The following is a 13,094-nucleotide window of genomic DNA, read 5'->3' on the forward strand; positions in this document are numbered from 1 at the left end:
AAAGATTACACGATCAATGTCATATGTGTCTATTTGCCACACTGGACAAAAGTCACAGCAGTACTTCAGTACTGGACCAGGTCAGAAAGGTCTGCACGCTCTGGTTTGGATACAAAACTACTCGTCTTTCCAGAAAGTCATATTACATGAGGATGCTGACAATGTCATCTCTTTTTTTTGTTGTTCTGATCAATTTTTTCATTGTTGACATGGGCTTGTGTGTCTTTTTGTGTTTCAAGAAGAAACAAAGTTGTGTACAAGATTTTCTTCCATATTTATTTATTTATCAATGAATGCCTTTTTAATTTTTTTTTTTCCAATTTATTTCCTTAATATATTGGGACCTTTTTTTGATAACATTTGAGTGCAAGATTGAAAATTCTTTATAATTTATGGTTATAGTGTGCTGGAGACCCTCCTGTCCTGTGCACCAACAGTTTTTCCTGTATATTTATTTTGTGAATTGTTCTGTAATTTGTATCTGTATCATGGCCCAAGCAGAGGGTCACCCCTTTGAGTCTGGTCTGCTTGAGGTTTCTTCCTCAGGAGTTTTTTCTTCCCACTGTTGCTCTGGGGGTTAGTAAGGTTAGACCTTACTTGTGTGAAGCGCCTTGAGGCAACTCTGTTGTGTTTTGGTGCAAAATAAATGAAAATAAATAGAAAAATTACAATTTACTGGTATATTAAACAAAGAATTTATTCAGTATAAAAAAATGATTCAGTGATTGTAAAAATAATCATGAGTTGGAGCCCTGTTTTCATTGTTTTGTTCTGTGCTGCCTGTGATGTAAATGTGAGTGTTGTCTTTCTGATTATTTATTTATTTATTTATTTATTTATTTTCCCAGGGGTAAAACCTGAAGGGCCTGCAGTGGAGCTGTAGCTTGGCACTGCCACTCCTTCTACCACTGCCTTCTCCCCACCTTTATTCGCTCACTGCTTCTCGAGGTCGTCTTCTCCAGTTGTCAACATGGTGGCTGTGTTCATACTCTGGCGGTGTCACTGACCTCCACCGTGGACTCTCCACCATGGAGAGGAAACGCAGAAAGAAATTAATCTAGCTGCTCAGGCTGTTTGCAGTATGGACTCATTTTTAGAACTGTGGACCTGAAAAGCTCTGCTTTTAGCTGTTTGGTTGCCATCAGATGCAGCGCCGGCCCGTGTCAAACGGCCTGTCGGAACTGATGGTTTGTGCCACTTCACAGCTCAGAATGGTCTGGCTTCCTGTGTGGGCGTCCTTGCTGGTGGGGCTGCTGGTGGGCTTTCTGCCTGTGGTGGGGATGGAGCCAGCGGGTAAAGCCAAATCTGTATCTGCCCTCCCACTGTTGTCTGGCTCCAACTGCTCCCAGCTCACCTTAAAAGTAGAGTTCTCCTCCAGAGTGGTGGAACATGGTAAGAATGGAGTTTGAACTGTGGAACGCTCATATTTCTTATTTTCCTGCGTCGGTTTGTCGCGTTCCCACCATTAGTGTCGTAGTGTTGTAAAGGTGTGTTCAAGTCGACATAATTCTGTAGGAAAATCAGACACTGAAATGGGAAGGCTCTGAAACAGACATACCTGTAATGCTTCCAGCATATTTCATCAGTAGCTGGCTGGAAATAAACAGACGTCTGTGCATGTGTCGCCCCATGTGGAGCTGGAGTTATGTCAGGAAGGCTGTAGAACTTGTGCAGTATTGCTAATGCAGTTCTGTACCGGATCCAGTGTGATGAGTTGAAAGCCAACACAATCTGTATATTTATTTTTTATTTGGATTTAATTTCAGTGCAGATACTTTTCCCTCTGGAATCAACCTGCTCATTCTACAATGATTCTTTTATACCCCAAATAGAGCTATAAATGTTATTTGGTCATTTTTTTACATTTAAAAGTTTTTGTCGCTATTTACAATATATCATCAAGAAAAAAAATTGCAGTGCTAGTTTTTTCCCCAATATTGTGCGGCTCTGCTCCTTTCCTTTTACTTTTTGGAAGGAGGGGCTTTGGTCTCTTATCAACAATCCAGTCTGTCAGCTGAACTGTGAGTTAGTTCTTGGTGCAAGGTCATTAATAATTTCTGTACCTGTTTGAACCCTGAGGGGATATATTATTTTTCACCCCACTCTTTATTCTGACATCAGGAGCAGGAAGTTAGAGATTATGGCTGATTCCACATCTCTTCCTTGCAGGACAGATTTAATGTGTTGTTCAGAGAGCGTTGCTGATGTAGGCTAGCAGAAGGTTGAGCCTGATAGTGTTCTCTCATTCTTTCTCCTCACCCCCCTCTCTAGAATACATCGTAGCATTCACAGGATACTTTTCAGCCAAGGCCCGGAGTCTGTACATCAGCAGTGCCCTGCGGAATGTTGGGAATACAGCAGTGGAGTGGCATATTGTTCCCAGAGAAAACCCAGCCTCTGACTTTCCCAGTGACTTTGAGCTGGTCCACATCCGTCAAGCTTCGCCCAGCAGCCTCCTGACTTTAGAGGACCACCCTTACATCAAGAGGGTGACGCCTCAACGCAAAGTGTTTCGTTCACTCAAATACATTCCCTGTAAGTATTTAATTTTTTTATAAACCACTGTTGTGAGAGTCACACCTCAGAAGACATGTTTGTAGTTTCTCTATCTTCTTTGGAATTGTTGGCCCGTTTGTGGCTTTGTTTGCTGGAGGAGGTGATTTGGGGGGAAACAGAACATCTGTGTTTGCTTACTGAAGGAGGGAGGAGGTGGGTTGGTGGCACGTGGTTTGCCAGAGTGTGGTGGTGGTGGTGGTGGTTGGGGGGGGCGCGCACACACACCCTGTTCCTGGCACTAGATGAAAGACTTCAGTTTGCCCCCGTCTGCATACACAAATCAACATGGGGTGCACACAACCTTTTATTTTCCAAAGACTGTGGAACAGGCAGTGGTGGCCACCAAACCTGGGGTTTGGACATGAAAGAAACTTACAAGTAAAACTAAACTAAAGATACATGAAACCTCACATATATCATTAGAGATGGAGAAGGAAGAAGTGTCTGCTTCTGCTGCATTCATACAAAAACCTTCCTGCAGGGTTGTGTGGACTTGTGACTGTTATTTGTGTTTGAGCATGTAACATTGTGAAATAATTAAAGGAATGATTAGCTTCTTTAATTTAGTACATTTCTGTGCTGAAATGGTTTCTCTAACTAGCCACACCTGCTCCACCATCAGTTTGTCATGAACATACTGTCTAGTAGGTGGTAGATATTGGTGCATCAGAATTCACCAAAATTTTAATGACTTTACATTAATTGCCCTTTTATTTTGGTGAATTTCAAGGTGATAGCATTTATTGTTTTTTTACTTTGTTTCTGCTGCATTCATACAAAGTTCTTCCTGCAGGCTTGGGTTGTTATTTAAATTTTAGAACATAACCGCTATTACAATCGGAAAGTTATTCCTCTGATTTGAGAAATTTCTGTGTGGAAACAGTCTCTCTCATTGATTGTCGGGGAGGTGATGGTCTAGTGGTTAAAGCTTTGGGTTTGAGACCAAGGGGTCCTCAGTTCAAATCCCAGCCTGACTAGAAAATCACTAAGGGCCCTTGGGCAAGGTCTGTAATCCCCTTGTTGCTCCCGGTGTGTAGTGAGTACCTTGTATGGCAACACCCTCACATCGGGGTGTATGTGAGGCATTATTGTAAAGCGCTTTGAGCATTTAATTCTAACTGACCCCTCGTCTCACACACATCCAGTTGTAGATCGTTCAGGTTAGTAGGTGTATGTTGGTTTGAGTTATAGATAACTGTCACAGATTATAAAGTCAGTCATAATCTGACAGATTATCCGAAACAGTTATAAATTTGACGGTAAATTACAACACCTTTCTCATCACGGCACACAGATTAAGAGATTGCAAGAAGGCCAAATCCATTATTTCAAAGAACATCTGCTATTTTGTTCTTTAGCACCCGAGTCTGGAGCACCCTGCAATTCCACCCGCGGGACACAAATATGGCAGTCGTGGCAATCATCCCGGCCTTTTCGGCGAACCAGCTTGTCATTGGGTTCGGGTTTCTGGCACGCCACAGGCCGGCACTCCACCCGACGTCTGCTGCGGGCCATCCCTCGCCACGTGGCCCAGATCCTGCAGGCTGATGTTCTCTGGCAGATGGGCCACACGGGTAAGCCCTGGACTTTTAACCTGCGGCACAGCATGTAGCTTTATTAACCGGCACATTTCAGAAGTCCTTTTTTGCAGTGTGGTTAGGTTGAAAATAATAAGGTTTTGGCAATACAGCAATAATACGTTTAAAATGTGTATTGTTACCGCTGCCTGTCGATTAAGCATGTTTGATTTTCTTGTCCTGCTCTTAATGCCACTAGAAAATGCTTTCTCACACACCCCCAACCCTTAATGATGTTTGATTGTTTTGTGGACCTGAATAATCATATTTAGTTGGTTTCTTAAGTGTCCTTTATTTCTTTGTTTGCATTCAGAACCTTTTTGCCATGGCATAGCCATAGATTCTAATATGGCATTAAATCTTAACCTACTGCTGTTGTTAGTGCCAGGAGGTAATGTGTTCCGTGCTGTTTCTTTGTGTCTGTGTCTTATGCAAAAAGTACTGAACTGATTTTCTTGAATCTTGGTAGAAGGCTGTGCTATAGGGGGATTGCATACTTGCCATATTGGATTTTGATCACACAGGGGATTGTGGGAAATGTGTGCCTGCTGTGGATGCACTGACACACTGAGAAAGTAAACAAAATGCTCAGAATGCCAGAGATTACTTTTTGTGTCCCTGGATGCTTCAATAACCATCCCAGGGATAAATGTGAAGTTTTCTGTTTTTCCTAAGAATGCAATGCTTAGAAACAAGTGGATTCACAATATTGAAAGGGCTTGAAATAAGGGAACGCTTCATAAGTTCAAACTTACTTCATCTCACTGAGTCATGTAAGAAAACTTAAATGGTAGACATGGCACTGACACATGCAGTCCTCCTATTGGCTAAGGAGGAAACTGCCAACTTCTGGAGTGGCTTTGATTAAGGGGGTGGATCCAGGAATCTTTAATAGGATGTGCTGGGGTGGGCTTAATAACAGACAGGAAGTCAGTGTAGCACATGTGCACACCACAGCATGTGCTCTTAATTAACATAAGGATTTTAAAAATCCAAAAATAAGCAAGATGGTCAAATAAACATCCATTGCATTGTTTAATGTTATTTGGGGAAAAAGAAATCATCAGAAGAATGGATTGCTAGCCCACAGCATAATAAATACAGGCAGGTCAAGGCGGTTGTTAAATCCAGCTTTTATCAGCTTCGTCTTTTAACCAAAATTAAATCAATTTTATCCTTTTCTGACTTGGAGCGCATCATGCATGCTTTTATTTCTTCACGCCTGGACTACTGCAATTCACTTTTTTATGGAATTAATCAAAATACACTTCACAGATTGCAGTTAGTCCAGAACGCTGCTGCACGCCTCTTAACTGGGAGCAAAAAACATGAACATATTACACCTATTCTTGCGTCTTTGCACTGGCTCCCTGTTAATTTTAGAATTGATTTTAAAATTTTATTATTTTGTTTTTAAAGTTTTAAATGGACTGGCCCCACAATATATTGTAGACCTCCTCCAAATTTACTCCCCAGCGCGTGCTCTGAGGTCTGAGGGCCTTCGTGCGCATGCATGAGTTTTTTCACGTCTGTCGGTTGTGTCATTCGCCTGTGAGCAGGGACGATTTTATGGGGATTACACAGATTAAGGAGTGCTCCAGCTGGTTTAAAGACCGCCCACAGCGTCTGATAGCGCGGCACACTCCGAGCGCTGATCGACAGGCTGAAACCCCGCTGAAACAACCAGATCATTTCCAAAGTGAAGGCTTTGTTGATCCGGGACGTCGTCTGACTTCCACAGAAATGGCAGAAGACGTGGACATCAGCACTTTTTCGGCACATTCCACTGTTACAGGAGTTTTTGTCATGGAAAGAGAAGCGGGGGGATGCGCCACGGAGCCGCTCATGGCGCGGACAAAAGCACCTCCGTGTTGGCCTCACAGGACGGCTTTCAGACAGCTTTCGGTGGCTTTTCAGTCGTGTGACTATCCGAGAAATTGTGGATGAGCTGGACATGCCAGAACATGTCCTGTGAGGCTTCATCACGGCATTGCTTTGCGCCATGCGGCTCCGTCCCGACACGCGAATTTCTCCGCACGTCTGTCTCAATGTGCCGAAAAAGTGCTGATGTCCACGTCTTCTGCAATTTCTGTGGGAGTCAGACGACGTCCCGGATCAACAAAGCGTTCAGTTTGGAAATGAACGGCACATTCCACTGTTACAGGAGTTTTTGTCATGGAAAGAGGAGCAGAGAAATTTGCGCGTCGGGACGGAGCTGCATGGCGCAAAGCAATGCCGTGATGAAGCCTCACAGGACATGTTCTGGCATATTCAGCTCATCCACAATTTCTCGGATAGTCACACAACTGAAAAGCCACCGAAAGCCGTCTGAAAGCCATGTGAAAGCCGTCCTGTGAGACCAACACGGAGGTGCTTTTGTCCGCGCCATGAGCGGCTCTGTGGGGCATCCCTCCGCTTCTCTTTCCATGACGAAAACTCCTGTAACAGTGGAATGTGCCGAAAAAGTGCTGATGTCCACGTCTTCTGCCATTTCTTTGGAAGTCAGACAACGTCCCGGATCAACAAAGCCTTCACTTTGGAAATGATCTGGTTGTTTCAGCCTGTCGATCGGCGCTCGGAGTGCGCTGCGCTCTCAGACGCTGTGGGCGGTCTTTAAACCGGCTGGAGCACTCCTTAATCTGTGTAATCCCCATAAAATCGTCCCTGAAAGCCATCTGAATTTTCCGAATGGTGTCCACCTGGCGGTCTCTCACAGTTTCTGGGAAAATTTGATGCAGCAAACCTCCAAATCGTTCAGACATTTTATTTACAATAAAAATGGGACGAGAGGGGTGGACCACTGCTCACCCAAAGCCTGCTCACAGGCGAATGACGCAACGACAGGCATGAAAAAACTCACGCATGCGCACCAAGGTTCAAGCTTGGCTGATGCATCACACGTGATTCAAATCCATATGGTTTTTGAAAAAATAAAAAGGCCGGATACTTTTCTAACAGACCTTGTATTGTTCAAAATGTGCATTTGTGTGTATTGTTTGAACCTTTTTGTTGTACAGTCTTTCACATAAGACCTCAAATTACTTTTATAAAGTGTCAAAACAGTGATTTATTATAGTTTGCTGTGTGTTTTGAATAAATGTGTGGAAAATTATTTTTTGCTTTACTTTTTTCTTTCTTATTTTTAATTGTAAACCTTTATTACACTTATAAAACACAACAAAAGCATATACGAGGGCTGTCAATAAAGTATAGGTCCTTTTTTATTTTTTTCAAAAACTATATGGATTTCATTCATATGTTTTTACGTCAGACATGCTTGAACCCTTGTGCGCATGCGTGAGTTTTTCCACGCCTGTCGGTGATGTCATTCGCCTGTGAGCACTCCTTGTGGGAGGAGTCGTCCAGCCCCTTGTCGGAATTCCTTTGAGAAGTTGCTGAGAGACTGGCGCTTTGTTTGATCAAAATTTTTTCTAAACCTGTAAGGCACATCGAAGTGGACACGGTTCGAAAAATTAAGCTGGTTTTCGGTGAAAAGTTTAACGGCTGATGAGAGATTTTGAGGTGATACTGTCGCTTTAAGGACTTCCCACGGTGCGAGACGTCGCGCAGCGCTCCCAGGCGCCGTCGTCAGCCTGTTTCAAGCTGAAAACCTCCACATTTCAGGCTCTATTGATCCAGGAGGTCGTGAGAGAACAGAGAAGTTTCAGAAGAAGTCGTTTCAGCATTTTATCTGGATATTTCACTGTTAAAGGAGATTTTTTTAATGAAAGACGTGCGGACGGGTCCGCGCGTCGGGACGCAGCCGGCGCGGTGTGGCGGCACAGGAAAAACACCTCCGTGTTAATCATTTGTAAAATCCAGGCGGCTTTTGATGGCTTTCAGTGGAGTGAGTATATGAGAAATTGTTTAACAGCTGGACATGTTCCAACTTGTCCTTAAGGCTTCCAACAGAGGTGTTTTTCCTGTGGCGGAGCGTCGCAGCGGCTGCGAGCCGACGCTGCAATCCGTCTGCACGTCTTTCATTAAAAAAATCTCCTTTAACAGTGGAATATCCGGATAAAATGCTGAAACCGACTTCTTCTGAAACTTCTCTGTTCTCTCACGACGTCCTGGATCAATAGAGCCTGAAATGTGGAGGTTTTCAGCTTGAAACAGGCTGATGACGGCACCTGAGAGTGCTGCGCGACGTCTCGCACCGTGGGAAGTCCTTAAAGCGACAGTATCACCTCAAAATCTCTCATCAGCCGTTAAAATTTTCACCGAAAACCAGCTTATTTTTTTCGAACCGTGTCCACTTCGATGTGCCTCAAAGGTTTAGAAAAAATTTTGATCAAACAAAGCGACAGTCTCTCAGCAATTTCTCAGACAAAGGAATTCCAACGAGGGGCTGGACGACTCCTCCCACAAGGAGTGCTCACAGGCGAATGACGTCACCGACAGGCGTGGAAAAACTCACGCATGCGCACGAGGGTTCAAGCATGTCTGACGTAAAATCATATGAATGAAATCCATATAGTCTTTGAAAAAAATAAAAAGGACCTATACTTTATTGACAGACCTCGTATATTCTGAAAGCACAGGTTGTCCTGAAAAAAAGAGACATAAAACTTGATTGTGGGATGCAGGGAGAGCTGTTAACAGCAATAATAAAACATTTATGACAGACGAGTGAACTGTCCAAAAAAGCCCTCAGACCCCAGAGGGTTAAAGGGTGGGGAGGTTGTTTCTGTAGTTTTTTTTAAACCCTCCCTCTGATTTCTTTATGTGGAACCTGTGGTTACAATCTTATTATATAGTGGTGTGTGTGTGTGTGTGTGTGAGTAACTTCGATCATGGAGAAACTGGGGAGAAATTACATTTGCCATTTGGTTTGCTTATGTATTTTGGGTCAAGGATGAATGCCACCAAAATGGAACATTGATAGGACTAATATTTTGGGGGAAATTAGGGATATTAGGTAACAACTGTGAACAGTGGCTGTTGATAATTAAATTCTGGACTCACGCCATAGCAGGGGGTGGTAAATCATCTATATATTGAAATTAAAGTGGCCTCTGTGTACGTGTGTGCATGTGTGTAATTTCAATTACGGAGAAACTGGGGAGAGCGAAAATTCTGCAAAAATGAAAAGTTAATAGTACAAATACTTTTGGAGAAATTGGGGATATTGCATAACAGCAGTGAACAGTAAATGTTGATATCACCATTAATCACTCCCTGGGAATCAGTCAAGCTCTGAACAAAGGAAATATCTAAACCTTGCTGTTGTAAAACATGACATCAGCTAAATGTGCCAAATAATAAATAGTTATTCACCAAACGTTCTCATTTTTAATTTCCTGCACTTTCAGTTAAAATTATTATAGAAACTTTGCATAATTTATTACCGCCCTTGAAAAATATCAGCTACCTTTTTTATGAACATGACCTAATCTAGAGCCCATGGATCCCCACGGGTAGCATGCTAACATGTACTTAAAGCCCTGGTCACATGGTGCTAATGAAGGACACTGAAGCCAAAACGAAACAAGAAATCTGCTCTTGCGTTGACATCATTTAACCGTTGTCCAGCTATGTTCCTGTAGCTGCCGCTTCGTCAGAATTTTTAAACTGTTAAAAAATATAAACCAATCCAAACAACAACCTCAATTTGTCCGTATTTAGTTTTGCTTTCTTGTCTTGATGGTTGTTTCATAGTTCCTGTAACGACTGTTGTCCAACCTCGCAAGTGCGACGTCTTGCATGAACATTGACAATATCTGAATGGATCAATAACTAAAGGTCCAACAAGCTGAACATAACATCCTTGTATCGCTGATGACTCATCCATGTGTGGGACGAAAAGCAACGTTGTCATACAGAAACAATAACAAGAACGTTTTATCGACTACTTTAACTATTTCTGCCCGTTCCAGCCGTTTGTGACTGGCCTGTGTGTGCGCACACGTAGTTGTCAAAACAACCAGACCCCACACCTGCAATTACCGTGGACATGAGGACAGAGCTGGCTGCACTCGGTCTCAATCCCGCTGTCCTTCATGTCATCATAAATGTTTCATTTTGATTTTGTTTAAATTGTTAAGGTTAATGTTCGCTGTGTTTTTCTTTCTTTAGTTTTGGCTTTGTTTTGTTCCTTTTTGCGCTCTTGATTCACATGCTTTTCAGTGATGGGAAAAGTGCAGGATAATTCATCCACCTTTTCTTGACGATTTATGACTTTTTTCCTTCGTTTAGCTATCATCATGTTCTTTGTGACCGGGGCTTAAGCGGTGGCGGTGGTACGCGCTCTTGAAGTGCTTTTAGGTTAAAATGGCATTTTTCGTGTTGTGCAACACACTAATATGCAGCATTTTAAATATGTTTTGGCTGAGGATTGTTCTACCAGTCACTGTCCTGTAGTATCACTTTTGAGCTTTTTGGGAGATCAGAAGATGTCATTGTGCATTTTGTGTGTGTGTGTGTGTGTGTGTGTGCGCGCGCACAGGATCTGGTGTGAAGGTGGCCGTGTTTGATACAGGCCTGAGTGAGAAGCACCCTCATTTTAAAAACGTGAAGGAAAGGACCAACTGGACAAACGAGAAGACGCTGGATGATGGTGAGGATTGAACACAGACATGTATTTCAGCTGGAAGCTGTAAAATTGGACTTACGTGTGTGTATGTCTGAGGTCAATGACGGTCATGCTTGTATGTTTCAGGTTTGGGTCACGGTACGTTTGTAGCGGGAGTGATTGCCAGTATGCGGGAGTGTCAGGGCTTTGCACCGGATTCAGAGCTGCACATTTTCAGAGTGTTCACAAACAACCAGGTACACACAGAGCTGGTTCTTATGAATGAAATGTGAGGTAATCTTTAACACTCTACTGAGAACGGTTCCACGTTAGACAGAATTGTGTTTAGGAGTATTTGATTTTTTGTGTGTGTGTATGTGTGTGTCTGTCCTTTCCTTTCCTTCCAGGTGTCCTACACGTCGTGGTTCCTGGATGCTTTCAACTATGCCATCCTAAAGAAGATCGATGTTCTCAACCTCAGCATTGGGGGACCTGACTTCATGGACCACCCCTTTGTTGATAAGGTGATACCCATATCCTAGTTTGGCAGGCGGGGTTGGGGGGGAGACTAATAATAATGACACACACACAAATGAGGATTGTTGGTCTCATAAAGAGCCAAGTGTACGTGAAAAAAAACAGAACTCTCACAAAATTCTAGGATGCCTGAACCATTTGGGCAGTTCTGTATAAGATGTTTGAGTCCGACTGGAGAACCACATCGGCCTCCTGCTGCTGCAGCGTTACCGTCCACTGGACGCTCGAGCTTCACCCATTAACCCAGCAGTAACCTTTCACCCTCACTCTAAACCATTTTCTTGTTTGTTTGACAGGTGTGGGAGCTCACTGCTAACAGAGTGATTATGGTCTCTGCTATCGGCAACGATGGACCTCTGTATGGGTGAGCTGGTCCCTCAAATCTACACTTTCATTTTCATGTACCTGCTGCTGTTCTTCACATAACCGGACCATAAAACATCACTGAGTCATTTCTACACCAGTGGGTGGATGAAGTTTACATGTATGGTGTCTTGCTTTTTACATATCTTTTCTGCTTGGCTCTAGCATTACAAAGTTTATCCTCCAGGGGGCAGATTAGCATTGAATCATCTGTGGCTGTGAACAGAATAATGTACTTTATTGTATATGTGGTGACACCGTACAGTTGAGACTTTTATATAATCTTAAAACAATTAATTCATCTGTCTCAGCACATTGAACAACCCAGCAGACCAGATGGACGTGATCGGGGTCGGAGGGATCGACTTTGAAGACAACATCGCTCGTTTTTCTTCCAGAGGCATGACCACCTGGGTATGTTCAGCCATGAACACAGGGTTTGACGTCTCATTAACATAATTTGTTTGCTTGTTAGCAGGTTAGCACAAATGGCAGTTAGTAAATTTTCACAACCCTTCATGGGAAAGTCAGGTTTAATCTAGAGTAGAAATGTTACTTTTTTTTTTTTTTAGAAGTTCTCACTGACCATTTCCCAGGTCCAACTCTGGGTACTTGTGAAATTTTGTAGTTTTTCAGTGATAACATTAATGATTTTAGGTCAGATATTTCATTCTTTTATCTTGATTATTCAATTTAAAGTGTGGAAAGGTGATTTTTAAAAACAAAACAAATAAAAAAAAAAAAAACAGCCAGCCTTGATGTGACCGCCTGTGACCATTTTAGTCCAATATCAGAACTGCCCTCATCAAAAATTTTAGAATAGAATCTTTATTTGTTATTGTACACGATGTGGGATGTTCTGTGCATTTAAAAGACATGGAGAGACATTTTAATTCAGTTTGTATTTCATGCAAAACATTTTAGTCTCATTTCTTTTCGTCAACAATAATACATGTTAATTTTGTTCTTGGTTGACCTTTAAAAACACTGTCTGTCTCGTTTTCATCATGAAAAAATGGTCATTGACTAATATATTTCATCACATCTTGTCTGCCAAATTTAACACTAATTTCATATCCTTTTGAAATAGTTGCGATATCCTGATACGTTGTAGGTGTAATGTGGTAAAGCACTGAAAATAAGGGATATAATTGCAGCTTTAGTCCTTATAGTCCATAAAAAAAAATCCTCAAAGTGTCAACAGATGAGATTTTAGCAGCTCTTTGTCATTTTTCATAAAGGAAAATACATTTTTTACTGTCTGTAAATGATTTGAGGGTTTTTAACCTGTAAATTTAGTGGCAATGTGATATTGTCATGAAAATTTTACTGATCGATATGGACAGCTGTAACAGCCTGTTAGAAAGTCTGCAGTTTTTACTTAGTATATCAAAGTGCAAGATCATTTTATACCACAAAATGTTGCTGGAGCTCCTGAAGGAATCGCTGGAAACGTTGAGCACACAGGGGAAAAAAGATGGAGAGTGACTGTGAAAGCGCACTCGTGTCACATGCACCTCCCATCCGGACCTTTCACAATAAAAGCTTTT

General features: G+C 42.3%; 1 protein-coding gene across 1 annotated transcript in view; it reads left to right on the forward strand.

Moving 5' to 3' along the window:
- The window catches only part of mbtps1 (membrane-bound transcription factor peptidase, site 1), a 50,519-nt gene that overhangs the window by 17,470 nt on the left and 19,955 nt on the right, over positions 1 to 13,094 (forward strand). Inside the window, exons 2-9 of the mRNA XM_034177268.1 lie at positions 849 to 1,392; positions 2,272 to 2,535; positions 3,915 to 4,130; positions 10,579 to 10,689; positions 10,792 to 10,901; positions 11,052 to 11,168; positions 11,478 to 11,545; positions 11,856 to 11,958. Of these exons, the coding sequence (XP_034033159.1) occupies positions 1,146 to 1,392; positions 2,272 to 2,535; positions 3,915 to 4,130; positions 10,579 to 10,689; positions 10,792 to 10,901; positions 11,052 to 11,168; positions 11,478 to 11,545; positions 11,856 to 11,958 (1,236 nt within the window). The 5' untranslated portion in view covers positions 849 to 1,145. The remainder of the gene's footprint in view (positions 1 to 848; positions 1,393 to 2,271; positions 2,536 to 3,914; positions 4,131 to 10,578; positions 10,690 to 10,791; positions 10,902 to 11,051; positions 11,169 to 11,477; positions 11,546 to 11,855; positions 11,959 to 13,094) is intronic.

This window comes from Thalassophryne amazonica, chromosome 8, assembly GCF_902500255.1.
Source record: "Thalassophryne amazonica chromosome 8, fThaAma1.1, whole genome shotgun sequence".
NCBI lineage: Eukaryota > Metazoa > Chordata > Actinopteri > Batrachoidiformes > Batrachoididae > Thalassophryne > Thalassophryne amazonica.